The sequence below is a fragment of the Fukomys damarensis genome, unplaced genomic scaffold, assembly GCF_012274545.1.
Source record: "Fukomys damarensis isolate Sample0158 unplaced genomic scaffold, DMR_v1.0_HiC HiC_scaffold_4, whole genome shotgun sequence".
In the NCBI taxonomy this organism is placed as follows: domain Eukaryota; kingdom Metazoa; phylum Chordata; class Mammalia; order Rodentia; family Bathyergidae; genus Fukomys; species Fukomys damarensis.
The window spans coordinates 30,943,566-30,961,002 of NW_022900916.1; the positions used below are offsets into that span (position 1 = coordinate 30,943,566).

General features: G+C 40.9%; 1 protein-coding gene and 1 non-coding gene across 2 annotated transcripts in view; one reads left to right on the plus strand and one right to left on the minus strand.

Moving 5' to 3' along the window:
- The window catches only part of Scrn1 (secernin 1), a 59,883-nt gene that overhangs the window by 15,356 nt on the left and 27,090 nt on the right, over positions 1–17,437 (minus strand). The window contains exons 3-4 of the mRNA XM_010628296.2: positions 10,150–10,331; positions 3,398–3,600 (exon numbers count right to left, since the gene is read on the minus strand). Coding sequence (XP_010626598.1) covers positions 3,398–3,600; positions 10,150–10,331 — 385 coding nt within the window. The remainder of the gene's footprint in view (positions 1–3,397; positions 3,601–10,149; positions 10,332–17,437) is intronic.
- On the plus strand, positions 5,247–5,350 carry LOC117284193. The gene has a single exon (XR_004515291.1). It is a non-coding gene; the product is annotated as a small nucleolar RNA U13 (small nucleolar RNA).

Consider the following 17,437-nt stretch of genomic DNA (forward strand, 5'->3'; position numbering starts at 1 on the left):
AACAGGCTGGGTGTGGTGGCACACGCCTGTAATCGCAGTGTTCGGAGGCTGAGGCAGGAGAATCCCTGTGAGTTTGAGGCCTGCCTGGCCTACATAGTGAGTTCCAGGTCAGTCTGAACTACATAGTGAGACCCTGTCTCAAAAAAAGCAACAACAAAAAAGTTTCAACAGTCTTGACCTGATGTCTTCACATTTTAAATGAGCAACAATTTTACTGATAATGGTTTCACAATCAAAAGGAGATATGGGATGCTTTTCATTCTACCTAGATAAACCCCAAGTAGGCAACATTTTTTTTAAAAAAAGAGGAAAGGGCTGGGGATTTGGCTCAAGGGTTCTGCCACCTGCCTCGCAAGCACAAGGACCCAAGTTTGATCCCTGATACCAAAATAAAATAAAATGGAAAGGTTCTTTGAAAGACCTACTGAACTAATAAGACAGAAGCCTGTCAGAGACTCCCCCATGGGAATGCTCTGTAGCATGTACAGGCCCCTTGTTCCCCCACCTTGATTTGTTTACCCCTGGAAGAACACGTTATACCATTCTCCGCCCAAATATACATGATTTTCTAAAAAATACAAATCATTTGCTTCTTCATCCAGCTTTTTTTCCACTTCTTCTTTTTTTGTGGGGCGGTACCAGTGATTGAACTCAGGACCTTGCATCTGCAAGGCAGAGGCATTGCCACTGAGCTAAATCCCCAGCCCCTTGCACTTCTCAATATTTAAAAAAACATAGTGGCAATAAGAATGAATCACTTGAGGGCTGGGGATTTAGCTCAGTGGTTCGGTGGCTTGCCTTGCAAGCACAAGGACCCGAGTTCAATCCCCAGTACCGGGAAAAAAAAAAAAAAAAGAATGAATCACTTGAAAGTAATGGACTGTACTTGCAAATGTATGTGCCTGGGTGTATCCATGTTTGTGTGTGAACAATATATGAGAATTTTTTTCTCATAAAAACAGAAGCATAGGCTAAAGAGACCTAAAATCAGAAATGTCTGCATTCTGGGTATGCTCTGCTTTGGTGATAAAGTTAGGACAGAAATGCTCATCAGCTGGCAGGCTGCTATGTGTTCTATAAAACATGAGCTCAGATATAGAGGATGACTAGAACTTTAAACTTCAAGATGCTGTCCAGAATGAAAACAGCATCCTAGCAGTGCTAGCTCAAAAAGGCCATCCATAGCTGCTGCTCCAAGAGAGTATGTGGAGAGCTTCCAGGTTCTTGGAGAATAAAGTGAGGAGAAACACAGCTCAAACTAACAGGTTGCAATAATGCCATTCCTGCCAGAAACCCTAAAGGAAAGGTCAGTGTTGGACTGAGTTCTCCCAGAATGTTTTGCTCTGATTTACACTTCTAAAGTAAGTACTTCTGGCTGATAGGATCCTTTGCTGTTCATTTTTTCAGAGGGCACTACAAAATTAAAATTATAAACAATTAAAAAATAAAAGAGTGGTTTGGGCCTAAGCAAGTGATTTTTGACATCATGCATACTAAGCTAAAAAAGAAAAGAAAAGCTCATGTAAACAACTCCACAGATGTCATTTTCCTAAAGCATTGATTTATAGTAGACATTTGCTTTCAAGAACCAGCATTTGGAGGATAGAGTGCATTAAACTCTACTGCCATCAATCACATGGGCTACTGGGATCACAGGACATGAAATCAATGAAATGGTTGGGGTTTTTATTTAAATGCTTAGTGAAAGATAACATTCATTTTTGTGGAGATGGATTTTTTAAGCTATTATGGTGAAGGGAAGCTCAGCTTCTGAAAGGCAGTTATAGATCAAAAAGTCTCAGATTCTACTTAAAAGCAATCTGAGTGCTTTGAAGCATGGCCCACAGGCCTCCTTGATAAAGCCTTTCAGCAGTAAGACTTCATCTTCGGAGGGCATTGTATAAAGGAGTTTTAAGTTGCTGCACTGCAAGGGAGATAGACCTACCAGGCCATCCTGGCTGCCTCTGTTCTATACACACCACAAGGCAAGGCTCTGCTAGATGTACATGGGGCAGACAAGGGTGGGAAATTCCCTGTGGCTGCTCATTTTGCACCCTCATGAGAATGAAAAGAAACCACTCCTCCTCCAAGCAGACAGCCTTAACACAGATTGACCAGGAAACCAGACTATATTTCTCTGCCTCGGTGAGGCAACTTTTTATATAGGGTTTGATGGCTACAAACTGGGCTTTGTGCACAGGCAACAGGCTTGACTCCCACAAAATGCACCAGATCTGCTTCAAACTCAGGTCCGATCTGGTTCCAACACCCATAAGGCAGGGAGAACTTGACCAGGAAACCAGACTATATTTCTCTGCCTCGGTGAGGCAACTTTTTATATAGGGTTTAATGTAGCCATCAAACCCTGATCACTGGGCTTTGTGCACAGGCAACAGGCTTGACTCCCACGAAATGCACCAGATCTGCTTCAAACTCAGGTCCGATCTGGTTCCAACACCCATAAGGCAGGGAGAGCAAACAAGTTTCACTCTTTTGATTAACAGGAAGGGATTGCATAGTAAAACATAGGCCAAGTATAAGCTCAACACGAGAAGAATGCAGTGATCTACTAGCCATGTCTGCCACAGGCACTGGATAGGGAAAGGTAGCACACATGTCCTGTATATATCATCCTGTCCCAAGGAATATAAGAGGAATGTCACAGGCTAGTTCTCTCTTACACTTGTTTAGTCCTCTTTGAGGCCACTTTCCCATTCTTGGATCCCACTCCATCCAGAATATAAAGTTGCTGAGACCAACATGCCCAGCTCCAACATCTCCTTCCCAGTGCTGTCTTTGAAGCAAGATGCTGCACAGGCCACATAACAGGAATTCTATGGGCACTAAATCCTGGGAGGATCACCAAGTTCTCTGCTTTTCTAGAAACATTATCTCACAGAGAAATGGCCTGGTTGGCTCAGTGAGGCATTCAACAGTGCTCACACAGATTCAAACTCCTATTCCACAGCAAAATTCCAAGCACAAGGATTCCATCACAGGGCTGGAGGGTGACAAGAGCCAACTCCCTCTTGAAGAGACTCATAATTGTATGAATGAAGATCTACCACTTCCTTGACCAACTAACAGAGTAATTAATGGTTTGGATCATGGAGCTGCTAGTGACCAAAACTGAGTCCTCCCCAAGAAGCAAGCAGAAAATATGACATGAAATGTTAACTGCAACTTTCCCTACGTCACCATTCCTTCACTCTGAATTTGGAGACTTCCAGCTCACCATGTGGACAGAGATGTCCACAAGTAAGAGATATGCTTGAGCATGGAGAGCCAATACAGACAGGGTCAGCCATCAGCATAAGTCTGGTCTGGTGCCATGTGTGCAGCCAAATTTCAACCTTGCAACTGCACTCAAAACTCCTCGATCTTTACACACACTCACCCGTGATTTTCTCAGCAGCCCAGTACTTCCCTACGGTCTCAAGCACCCAGGCTTCTTCACGATCCACAATCAGGTACGCACTTTGGAAGCTATGGCAAGAGTTGGCATCTTCATAGTAATTCCCCCCTTGTCCATGTTCTTCCAACAAGGAGACAATGACATCTAAGGCTTCTTTAGCTGTTGTTCCTCTTTCTAAACCAAGCCTGCAGTAAAGAAAAGTGCACCTCAGTCATTTCATACCACTTGATTATTACCATAGCAACCAAAGACTGGGCCAAGGCTGAGCCCTGAATCCTACCAACAAGTATAAGCACGCTGAATATGCAGACTAATTTGAAAACTGATGAGCATTACTTTAACTGAGAATACTTCTCCCGTGTATTCAGTTACCAATCATGGGGATACTTAACATGTTTGGAAATCAGCTTTCTAGGAAGAAAGAAGAATGGGGAACCACTGGTTTCTTTCTTTAGAAAGAAAGGTCAGCCCCTTCTTTCTCTGCTGGCTCTGTTTCCTAAGGGGCTGACCAGCCCTGCTCTAGCTCTCAGCGAGACACCTTTACTGGGGCACATGTCCCTTCCCAAATGCAGCCTAAACAGAAGGAAATCTCTGCCCAGTCTTGATCTCCACTATACGACAGCAGGTATTTTAGTTTCTGCTATGGCCTGTTTGTGCCCACTGAAAATTCATGTGTTTGTATTCTGACACTCAATATGATGGTATTAGGAAGTGGGGCCTTTGGGAGGTGATTAAATCATGAGGGTCATTCCCTCACGAATGGGATTAGTGCCCTTATGAATGAAGCCTCAGAGACCTGCCTTGCTCTATCCACCATCTGGGGACACAGCAAGAAGGCACCAGCCATGAATCAGAAAATGGTCCCACGGTAGACACCACATGCTGGCACCTTGATCTTCAACTTCCCAGAACTATAAGCAATTTATTTCTTCCCTTTACAAGCCATCCTTTTTATGGTGTTTTGTTAAGGCATCCTGAACAGACTAAGACAATTAGTAATAAGTAGTAATTAAAAGAACATAAATGCCTTCTGAAGTGAGACATCCATCTTCCCTGGCCCTTCCAATTACTAAAGTCTTTAAGAAGGGTACAGATCACTGCCCTTTAAGTGAAATGGGGCAGGTTACATAATATATTTGAACTTCGGTTTTATGCCACCTTACAGTAAGTGCCTGTCTCATTGAGCTGCTATGAAAATGGGTTTTATGAGACAATGAACACGAGACTATGCAGCACTCGTGCTTAGAATCGAGGAAGTGTGGTAAGGATATTTCAGGAGGAAGAACATTGTGGCAATCAAATACATGATTTGAGATAAAGAGACACAGTTTCTAGCTCTGGTTCTGCCATTCACTGGCTGTACAATCTTAAGTAATGTGATCTTCCAACTTTTTATTTCCTTATTGATAAAGTGAAATGATATTACTTCCCTCTCAGGCTGATATGAAAAACGATGGCACATGATATGTACTCAGTTCATTTACTCATCTATTCATTCAAATTATAATTCTGCTGGCAAAAGCTAAAGTCTTAAAAACAAGGATGGACATGAGTAGAGCTGCTGAGATGGTGGGATAAGCCTCTTCCTGGTAAATTTTTCAACAGTGTAATACTTCCAGCTTCCACTGTGTTGCCATAGAGAAGAAAAGCTAATGCATCTACAACCCACAGATTTAGTCTTGTAATATACTTATTATTTTAATCAGATCCCTATGTACAAATCCATTTGACATTTCTCATTTTTAGCTTATTAAGGAAAACTTGGTTACAACGCTGGGATTTACAAAGCTGGATCCTAAGGACTTAGGAGAGTGATAAAAAAATAAACCAGATTCTTTTGTGCCCCATGAGCATGCTAACTGGGTTTCCACACTGCTGTCTGAGATATGCCTCCTTCAAATCTTGCTACAATGTTGGTACATTACCCATCTGCATGAAAAAAAGCAATGAATCCATTGAAAAATCAAGTTAAGTAGACTTTTCCCTTGGCAATGTCATCTTCTCCAAAGAGGAGTAGCAAAAGCAAGTGTTCATACTATCTTGAGGATAAGGACCAGACAAGTATGCTGTGAGACATCTCATCACCCAGAGCTGTGCACTCTGCAGGGACCCTGGTCACAAGGCCTCATAAACACATCCCAGGCAGACTCCTGCCCCAGGGCCTGCGCACAGCACCAGGTGACCCATACGAACACATGCTTGGAACCCATGTTGGCCTTTTCCAACAGCCCCATCTTTGCAGGTTGAGATTTCTCTTTTGTAGTTTCCAATTTTCTCTCTCCTGATGTTCTGCCTGCTTATGTTCCACTGAGACCCCTATTACACTTGGCCTCCACCCTGATCTGGATGTCCTCCAGGCAAAGAAGGACCTCAACACCCACCTAGAGGCATAATTCTGACTGAAGGGTAAAAGATACTCCTTTCACCAACATGACCGACCCTGACTGATCTGAGTAATAAGGAAGCCCCTCCTGTTTTAACTCTTAGGAAAAAGTAACCTGAAGTAACCTAAGGGTAACCAATTGATTTCTTTTTCTATTGTTCTGTTCCATTTTTTTTCCACTTTATAAAATCCACTATTCCGCTATTACCTGGTGGGAAGTCTTATTCTATTTTGTAGAATTAAGCTATGATTCATGCATCACTCATAAATGCCAACTCAACCTCCTAAAACTAAATGTATGGTCACTTTGACTTTTGATAGGGTGAAGTGTGTAGGAAGCCTTTTGATTCACCTGCATCTCTCAGAGACTGGAGCTTCCCATCTCATTAAGAGAAGTAAAGTGCAATTTAATATGGAGTGTTGCCTCCCCACCCCGGGTCAGCAGGCCTGGTATATCCCTGACTCACCACCTTCTTACCCTGGACCTTTGGCAAGGCTTTTAATCTCCCAAAGCTCCAGATTCCTTGTCCACCAAATGTAGATAAGCACGTCTACTTCATTAGGTTGGTATGAGAGTTAAATGAAATAACACCTGCAAAGCACATCTTCCTAGAACTTTAGGAAAATCCTAACTGTACATGGATCCTTCCCACCTACAGACATTCACCAGGCCACCTTTCCAACCTCCTGTGAGTTCTCACATTCACTAACAACCAAAAGACAAACTGCAGACTTTCCAAATTTTCACACTGGCTTCTTTTAAAGGACTGCTGTGTTTTTTAATGTGATGAGGGGATAACAAGACGTGTTCAGAATTATAAGATGTTCTGAAATGCTGAGATTGACTGGGTTCTGGTGCTAACATTAAACACAAATGAGAACAGCAAAAATGGGTCTGCAGGGTTGAGGATTTAGCTCATTGGTGCCATGCCTGCCTCAAAAATGCAAGGTCCTGAGTTCAATCCATGGTACCAAACAAAACAACAACAACAACGAAAATGGGTCTGCAGAAGAAGAAACAAATAAAGCAGTTATGCAAAAGAAAGAAGAAACAGAGCTTACTGAAAGAGTGTGGTGATCTGCTGACCTGGTGGCAGGTTGGGAGCAGAGGCTTACATTTCAGGGATTGTGAGCCAGTTGCTATGCCAATGGTAACTTGAAATCTGTCATGGTGGGAGGATTTACACCACAGGAATTGAAAAAGGCCACAAATCAGGGCTGCCCCCCCCACACACACTGAGCTGATTTTTAGACATTTCCAACATACCACTGACCAGTGAGTCCCAAAGTTCTTGGTCCTCACAAGTATGGAGCACATACTACCATGACAAACAGATTTTGAATTGTAAGAGACACTTGACATGGAGAAAATAAACTTCCATCTTTTCATCGGCTCCTGCCGGTAACTTGATCCTTGACACCAGCCTCATGAAAGATGTGAAATTGTCTGTATGTGTTCATGTGCCCCCTTTTTCTCAGCAATAAATAAATAAATAAATAAATAATAAATAAAGGACTAGTTGTTAGAGTCTCACAGAGACCTGCGGATCAAAAGCAACAAAACAAAACAAAAACAAGAAACAAGTAAAACTTGGCTTTTACCATCAATGTCACTGGAAATGAATTTTAAAAACAGTATTGCCTGAGGCTTGCATTCTCCCAAGCCTCTAAGAAGCACACAGTTTATACCTTGGTTTTTAAGGTCAGTGCCTATTGAAAGGCCACTGTCATGCATTGATGTCTCTTTGAACTGCAATTGGATTTGGCACGTGGCTGGAAAGCACAGAGGACTGGGGTACCTTATGGGGGAAATGCTGTGTTCTCTTAATCATAAACCACAGTCCAGAACAGAACTGAAATAGACTGTAAAATGTAACTAGCCTACTCTCACAGGAGGTGTCCAGGAAAGAAGGATGTCCTATCAGGACAAGCAAGGGCAGAGAAAGTAGAAGTACATCCAACAGCAATACCTGGGGAGATGCTGAGCCCAAAATTGTGAGAATATAACCAACCCATAGCAAGTTCCTCTTGCAACAATGGTTTTTGGCCTGTTTTGTGTGTCATTCACCTCGGGAGGGCCGGTTAAAACAGGCTGCCAGATTCAGTAAGGGTGGAGTAGGGCCTGAGAATCTGCATTTCCTATGGGCTCCCACACCACACTTGTTGGCTGTCACAACCACTACTCTAAAACCTAGCTCCTCAAATGTTTGTAGAGCTTCCTGGAAATTAATACAGGAGGATTTCTGGCTCAGGAGTCACCTATAGGACTTGGTTGATATAAAACAGACTCTTATATTCTGATGAGGCTTGGGTGAACTAATTACAGCTGGTTTAAAGCTGAAACCAGACATCGAACACCAAGATCCACTAAAGGTACAGATAACTGCACCCCACCTCAGTGATGAATCCTCCTCACACCCTTTTTGCTAGCAAGGGACAGAGATGAACTTAAATAACTAATGTTCAGCTCTCACCCTGTTATCTCCTCTAGACATCTGTTATTATTCCAGACTTTGCTAAATATCACAACACCAATTATGTGCCAAATTCTCTGTCTGCATCCTTCAAGTCAAACACACCTCCCCACAGCATCCCAAATGTGCCTAGTCTGTGGCAGACTCTAAACATCCAGTAGTGTTCATGGAGGGCCATAGTCTGGAACTCTCTATATCATTCATGTGACATCACATCTCCTCTGAGTCTCCTCTTTCCTACTATCATCTCTTAAATGGCCCACAAAATCTGCACTGATCACTTTTCTGTCTTTTCCCTAAAATCAGACTAAAATGTCTTCAAAGTTTTGAGCTGCTTCACATGCCACAGAGTCTGGCAAAGAGTAGATATCCATGAAAATCCTATTGTTTTTTGAAAAGATAAGCTGAGGGTTGGGAGAACAAAAGCATTTTCTTCCATCATCCTTTAGAAGTTAACTGTTAAAATGGTGATTTTTGTAATTCTGTAAGTCCCAGACTACAAATATAATGACTCAGAATACAGATTATAAATGAGGAATTTTAAAGTCATATTACTAATTCTTCATTTTCAGGATTTCCATTAAGTACAAAGTTAAAAAACATACTGGAAGATCAATCAAAATATCGATTCAAAACTTGTTGTTATTCTTATATTTTATTGTTACTTAAGAGAAAACTGGGTGTAAATAAGAGGCTTTTTCTGCCTTTTCCCAGTTCAGGAATACTGCACTGAGTATATAAGAACCAATAATAACAAGGAAGACATAAAAGCAATAGGCTACCTAACTGAAGTTCCTACCAGAACCAAGTGTTGAGTGGCAGGAGTGACTGCACGGCTTCTATCTAAATGTGCAATGTCCCCCTACAAAACCATTGTTAAACCTTCTGTTCCTTTTCAAGGAAGTTCACCTTGGAAGGGTGCTCAGAAGTAATCCAATTAAGCCTCACATTGAAAAAAGAAGGGAAATCGGCCCAGAGAAGGGACTTGATTTGGTGTACCCACCCTAAAAGCCAAGACCTCAGCTCAGCCTGATCTTTATTCAGCTATGTTAGGATTCCATTTTATCGTTTCAATTTTTTTAAAGTCATTTCAGAAGGTTGTTTTGTTCTACTCCACCCTCTACATTAGTCCTTCACTCAAAATTCAGTTATTCATCACCTATTACACACCAGGCACACAGTTCCCAGGGCTTGGGGCATCAAGGTAAACAAACAGATGAAGATCCCTGCTTTATCCAACTTCTACATCCTGCTCTTTCTGGCTCATAGTGTCTGGGAGGGGAAGAACAGGAGGAAAAGACAACTGAGATGCAGCAAGAGAAGAAAGTGATCTCTACTCTTTTATCCATTTTACATATTTGTATACATCTTTTACATACTTCAAATAACATAAAGTTTACCTATTTAAACTATACAGTTCAGTGAGTTTTAGTCTATTCACAAAATTGTGCAACCATCACCATAATTTGAATTTAGAATATTTCAGCACCCCAAAAAGAAACCCCATACCCATTAGGAATCACTGTTCATTCCCTCATCCCCACCCCAATTCCAGGAACCATTAATTTACTTTCTGCCTCTATGGATTCATGTCTTCTGTATATTGCATACAATGTGTGACTTTTGAGTCTAGTTTCTTTCACTTAACATATTTTCAAGCTCATCATGTTGTAGCACATGACAGTATTTTTTTACTGCTGAGTAATATTCCATTGTAATCTATTCTTTTTTCCCATCATCTCAAAGTTTCCATCAAAAGGTACCCATCATCTTTAGGAGAACTATGTTACAAAATATGAAGTTTAGGAGGAAATAAATCTTGTACCCATTTTCAACATATTCTGGGTAGTTATTTTTTAAAAATCACCACATAGTACCTGACCAGATCCATCCCCAGTAAGGCTTCTGTCTCAGCGGCTGGTTCTCTGGCATTGATGGCTTCATTGGCTATGCACACTCCGTGCTCATTAGCTCCCATTTCTGCTCCCCACAGCCAGGCGGGTCTGCTCATCACTATGGCATGAGTCCTCGGAACTTGGTCGATTGAAATATAAGTGCACTAAAAAGTGAAGACAGGGAAGAAAGCACCATGATCTGTCAAGTGCCACTTAAGAATCCACACAGGACCACCACACAGAGTTACAGAGGCAAAAAAAAAAATAAAAGACCTTGGGAATATACAGCTTTAAAAGGCACTCAAAATCTTAATGCAGCCCAAAAGTTTCCATGGTGAGTTTCAGTCCCTCTGATTCCAGCTAACCTATTCGAGTACTTCCGTATATGTGATCCCTTTGAATCAGGTATTCAGCCCATGACTGCTCAGTACACTTTGTGGCTGGTCATCTCCATAGTCACAGACTCCCACCAGCGTTTCAAAGGAACACAACTGTTTATTCTCATTTGCAAAACTCCTGCTAGATCAGTGGTTTTCAAACTCTTTTGAAGTTACAGAGCTCTTGATTCAAAAGAAACTTTACCCAGAAGCCTGACATAGAAAGAAGATAAAAAGAGAGGATGCTTTGTCTAAAGAAGAGGGGTCCCCTGAGCACCTGCAATGATCCCCAGGGCTTCCCGTAACCTATGTGATTGCAGTAGTGGTAGACAATGGGAAATGATGATAATATTGAAACTAAATTACAGTATAAACTCTCTTATGCATGGCGCTTTCCTGTCTGTCCCATTTGGATTTTCACTCTAATACAGCAAGGGAGGCACATAAGGAAACTGTCCCAAGAAAGTGTATTTCTAACTGCTATGGCAACTGCAGTACAATTTACTTAGGTATGTATGTCTTAACTACTTGGGCTGCTGTGTCTTTACCTGGAAAAGGAGGGAGCTACTTTAGAATAAACTATTTCTTCAAGTATTTTTAACCTCAGAACACTTCTTTCATACAAACTCTTACATAAAAGAATAAACAATAAAACTGGTCAGTGAGTTGGGGCAAAAGGAGGCAGAGGTTAAGGACTATGGCAGAGATAACCACTTCGATCCTGGCCTGCTTGTCCTTTTCTTCTCCCTCTCTACATGGTGGCCCAGGGGACTGGGCAGGAGATCTTGGTGACCCTGGAACCTTCCTGACTCTCACATCCGATGAGTATGTGGCACACACTTTTTGATTTTTGCTTTTGTTTTTCAGTACTAGGGATTGAACCCAAGGCCTTTGCACTAAGCTATGTTTCCAGACCTTTCTATTTTGAAAGTGAGACTTGCTAAGTTGCTAAATTACTCAGGCTGTGTTCAGATTTGGAATCTGACTGCCTCCGTCTCCTGGGTAGCTGCTATTAGCAATGTGTGCCATGCACCTTTTTAAAAACTTCAATACAGCTTTCTCAACTGAATACAGCCCAGAAAGTTACTCTGCATTGATTTCCTATAGTTTCTAAACCTCAGCCAAGAACTGAAATGCCATGTAGCAGAGGTATTTGTTGGTCAGGTGATATCTTTATCTGCACAATTTACATCAGATGTTGTTTTGTTTTTTGTTTTTTGTTTTCTTTGTTTTGTTTTTCTGGGGGTTTGTTTGTTTGTTTGTTTGTTTGAGACAGGGTCTCACTATGTAGTTGAGACTGACCTGGAATTAATATGTAGCCCAGGCTTGTCTCGAACTCACAGCAATACTCCTGCCTCAGCCTCCTGAGTGCTGGGATTACAGGTGTGTGCCACCATGCCTGGCCCGTCATCAGGTGTTGCTTAGATGGGTACTGTGATACCACTTAATATACACAGCAAACTGTAAGCTATTTAAGACTGGAGGCTGCCAAGGAACTCTTGAGGGTTTTTTTGAGGCAAGTTGATAGTAAAACATACTACTGAAGTGTTTTCCCCTATTCACTTGCCAAAAATTGTTTATTTTTTAAAATGATTCTTGTAGGAGGACTTCCCAGCCAATGCAGGGAGCTAGGCTGCTTTCCCACATCCCAGCACCCCATCCTGCACGGGTGTCCCTACAGCATTCCCCTACCACCACCTGTGCTCTTGGGCCTCCTGGTTGTGCCAGTACCTGGATCCACACTGCAGAGGCACAGGTGTCATAAAGGCCATTGCACTGAGCTCCAGAAGATAGAACAGAGGTGAACAACAGCAGTAAAGGCACATTAGACCTCCATAGTTGGTAAATTGAAGGGATCACCACCTCCCATCAGAACCTGGACAACTTCAAGGGAAGGACAGCTACAACCTGCCATAGAACCTTGCAGAGTTTAATCCTGCAGGAGGTCAAGGAGCTCAGCTTGGGCCTTGCAGCCAGAATTCAGCCTGAATCTCAGGGGTCTGCCACTGGCTTATTGAGACTAATTGACTTAGTTCTTAACATTGCTGCCCACATTGTCTATCATGACAGCAGAGACAGACCCTGAAGAAGGCCCTTTAAATATTTTTTCTTTCTTTTCCTCTTATTTTTAATTTCAATTTTTCAATTTTTATTTTTTCCCACTCTTCAAATTCTTCCTTTTTTCTTTCTTCTTTTCCCCACTCAGTCTCTTGCTCCTCCACATTGTTCTTCATCTCCCTTTTTGTTCCTGTTTCTGGCCTAATTCAGATTTCTTCTTTCTCTTTTCTTCTTTCTCCTCTCGATTGTCATTACTTTCAGAGAAAAGTGAGTACAATTTATAGCTTCCCTATTACTGTTAAGTTGTTCTATTCTTGTCTTTGTTCTTGCACTCTGTCTTTCCCTCTTGTCTTCAACAGTTTCCTAGAGTTTGCATGATCATCCTGCATCCTCTGACTTCACTTGAAACCTTCTCCTATCCTTCTACCTACCTATATATTCCTCTCCTCCCAACTCCTTCTAAGTCCCCATCCTGAAGGGTAAAGATGCTATATTGAAAGAGTTTATTCACTATAAACATATTTTAGGCTGCTCCTTGATTTTGATTTAATTCACATGGTTAAAGGTGATAGACAAATAACTACCACAAATTGTCATTTTCTAAGCTGTGCTTGATGCTATTGTGTTGTTGGTTATATCAATTAGGCTAAAGGGTTGTGATTGATTTAATCAGTTGTCCTTCCTGATATTATGAAAATGAGAGTGTGACTGAGTCATTAGAGACTCAAAACCTAACGAGCAGCTATATCAGGAAGATTGAAGTACAACCCAGGAATTAAACCAAGGACAGTGCCAACAACAAAGATAAAAATGAGAAAACACTTAAGCAAGGCACAAATACAGACTTCCAACTCATCAATGGTAAATTCTAGAGGAAACGAGGTGGAAAAGTCTGACAATCAACCTCCAGGGCACCCTGAACTCATATAACACAAGAAGTAACAAGACAGATTAATCAGACTCTAGAAAAATTCAAAACAGAAATAATTTCCCAGACAACCACAGAAATAGTAAGCACAATGAAAAACATGATTAGCAACTCTAGAATAGAAACAGATTTTTAAAATATAGATGAGTCAGGACTATGATAGAAGCCATGAATGCCTAGCATAGGAAAAAAATGGGAACCATTTCCTATGTTGAATGTCCAACATAGGAAAGAAATGGAATCCATGAAACAGATTCAAACATATCTAGGAGATTAAAAACTCAGAAAGCATTCACAGCAGAATGAATGAATGTGACAATAGAATTTCAGAAACAGAAGATAGGATTGCAGTCAGTGACCATGAAAAGAGAGATCCCTTAAAAATAGGGGTCATGAGAAATTGATCCAACAACTCCTAGATCATGCAAAGAAGAATAATATAAAACTGATAGGAATCCATGAAGGAGCAGGAGAAAGTACAAATGACATAAAAAAACTGTTTACAGAATTAATGACAGATAACTTCCCAAACAGAGCAGAAGAATTTGACATACAGATAAGTGAGGCATATAGGACTCCAACTAGCCATAATTTAAAAAAATCTACACCTAGACATATAATAGTCAAGATCCCAGAAACCCAACAAAAGAAAAAAATACTGCAAGCAGTTAGAGAAAAGAAATAAATAACACAAAAGGAAAGCCCATCAGACTCACAGACTTTCCAACACAAACCCTCAGGTCAAGGAGAGCCTGGAGTGGGGTGTTTCAAGCCCTAAAAGAAAACAACCTCCAACCTAGACTGATGTACCCTGCAAAACTCTCTTTTAAAATGTATGGGGAAATAAGATACTTCCATCACAAAGAGCACCTGAGAAACTTCATGAATACCAAACCAGCACTACAAACAATTCTAAACAATATCCTAGAAAAAGACAATGAAGGTCACAACACCATGAGGCCCAACAGAGCAAACCAATTAGGCAAGGCAAGAAACTAAAGGGAGAGGGGTAAAAATTAAAAAGAGCCAACAACAGCACAATAACATGACAATAGTAAGTCAATACATATTAGTTATAATTATCAATATCAATTGCCTAAATTCACCAATCAAAAGAAACAGACTGGCAAAATGGATTAAGAAGCAAAATCCAACAATCTAGTTCAAAAAGAAACTTAGAGAGTGAAAGTAAAAGGATGGAAAACAGTTCTCCATGCAACAGGAGCCCAGAAAAAAGCAGGGGTAGCTATCTTATTCACAGACAAAGTAAATTTCAAACCAAAACTAATTAAGAGAGACAAAGAAGGTCACTACATCCTTGTAAAGGGAACAATCCAAGAGGAAGAGATGACAATCATAAATATATATTCACCCAATACTAAATACCCCCAACTATACAAAGCAAATATTAAGGGACATGAAAAACTAAATAAGCACTAATACAATTATAGTGGGAGACATCAATACCCCACTGTCACAAAGAGACATATCATCTAGACAAAAAAATCAACAACCAAATACTAGAATTCAACCAAGATTTGAACAAATGGTCTTAATAGACATCTACAGAGTGTTCTACCCCACAAAATCAGAATATATATTATTTTTGGCTGTACATGGGTCGTTCTCCAAAATAGACCACATACTAGCTCATAGAACATGTTTTAAAAATGCAAATGAATTGAAGTTATCCCATGCATATCATCAGACCATAGTGCAATTAAGCTGGATAACAGTAGCATAAGAAACCACAAGAATTTCACAAACACATGGAAACTGAGCAACATTCCTGAACAATCAATGGATCACAGAGGAAATTAAAGAAGAAATTAGTCAGTTTTCACAAATAAATGATAATGCCAATGCAACATACAGGAATCTATGGGACACAATGAAAGCAGTTCTATGTGGAAAATTCATAGCAGTGAATGCCCACACTAGGAAGACAGAGCAAGCTCAAATAAACAACCTAATGATGAATCTTAAGCTCCTAGAAAAATGATTCTTGTGGAGCAAACAGCTTGCCAAAGTAGTAATCATAACTCTACTCCTCTGTGCTTTTCTAAATGAAGTTCAAGTTTCTATCTTAAAACTGCAGTCTTCTGTGTGAAAAAGTATTTTAGAAATTCTATGGTTTGGAAGTTGAATGACCCCCCAAAAACCCATGGATTAAAGCTTTGGTCTTCAGGGTACCACTGTTAGTGGTGGAGCCTTTAAGGTGTGAGGCTTCATGGGAGGTCATTAGGTCACTGGGGTGTGGCATTGAAGGGGACTGTGGACCCCAGCTTTTTCCTCTTTCTCCTTTGCTCCCTGATTCCTGATGTACACAGCTTCCTCTGCCACGTGTTCTTGCCATGAGAGGCTGCCTCACCAGACCAAAGCAATGGGGTCAAGCAATCATGGGTTGAAATTTCCAAAACTGCAAGCCTATTTTAGTTAATTATCTCATGTAAGTGCAAGGTCCTGAGTTTGATCCCCAGTACTGAAAAAAAAAACAAAACAACAACAAAAACTAGCCAACAGACATTAATCAAGACTTTCCATACCCTGTCCCTGCTGAGACCAAGATAAATTTTCTCTTGAAAAGAATGAGTAAATCAGGAAGGAACGTCAGCTTCTTAAGCATGAATTTATCATAAAGTTTTATAAAGACAAGAAAATGTATAAAATGGCTTTATTGATTTGTCCTCAAATTCATTTGTATGTGTCTATTTTTTGTTTAACAATTATTAACCAATATAGTGAAAGCATTTTACTCCAAGAGTTGCTAAGAGAAAAGCAGTGATGGTAGCCAGTCCCTGTCCTTTGGTTAGAAAATAAGAAGAAGACATGCACACAAATTACTATAACCACTGTGATGAGCTGTAAAGGTCACTGAGCCCTGTCCATTTCATACTTATAGCATCTCATCCACTCCTCTGATCAATCCTGTCCTGTTCTGGCCTTTCTTTTTCCCAATCCCATTCCCTTTATCCCCTTCTAAAATATTGTTTCTTACAGGTACCTTTTTGTGTGTGTTATCTCCCTCAGCTAGAACGTTAAGCTCCATTAGCGAGGGAAATAATCTTTACTGTTTAGTTAACTGACATATCCCAAAGATGGAAAATAGTAAGCATCAATAAACCTTTTTTGTGTGTGGGTAAGTGGATGTACGGATGGTTTACAAAGATCTAAGGAAGCACAATAAAGGTCTAAAGGGAAGATGGGACACATCTAAATTGTCAGAGGCTTTAGCAAGGAGGTGATATTTAAATTGATACTGAAAAATGAGTCTGGCATCCAGGTGTTCCAGACAGAGCCTAAAAAATGACAGAAATGGGGATGTCCAACATGTTTTTATGGACCAGGGAGGTCCCCACTGTGCTGCTAAAGGAGCTACTATAATGTCACTGTGGCACAGAACTGCAAAGGCTCAACAAGGGCTGACTGATAAAAATGGGGCACATGGAGTTAAAAAGACCAGATGCTTCTCGAGGGAGTTCAAAATATATGCAGCCAACCTGACACCTTTCAGGCCAAATTCAGAATAATGCAGAAGGAAGGGATCCCCAAGCACCAGATGGGCCAAATCAGCCCTTCCTAAGCCCCCAGCTTGAAATCCAAAGAGCCAAATCCCTCTCACAAGCAAGGGAACCTTGGGGAGCCTGTAACACATGTCCCTTGCAGCCTCTTTGTCAGGGACCACAGAAGCCTGGGCCTAACAAGGGCCTTCTGTGACAGCTATTCAGTCCCACTCCATTGTGTTTTAAATCTGCTAATCACAGCCACCTCTTGGGTGTGGGGGGCAGGGTGGGAAGGGATGAACACACTAGTCTCATAGGATTGGTTATTTAAAATCCCAGTTTGAGAACAAATCTCACAAAATAAGGAACATTTAAACAAGATGTAATTAGCTAAACTTTATAAA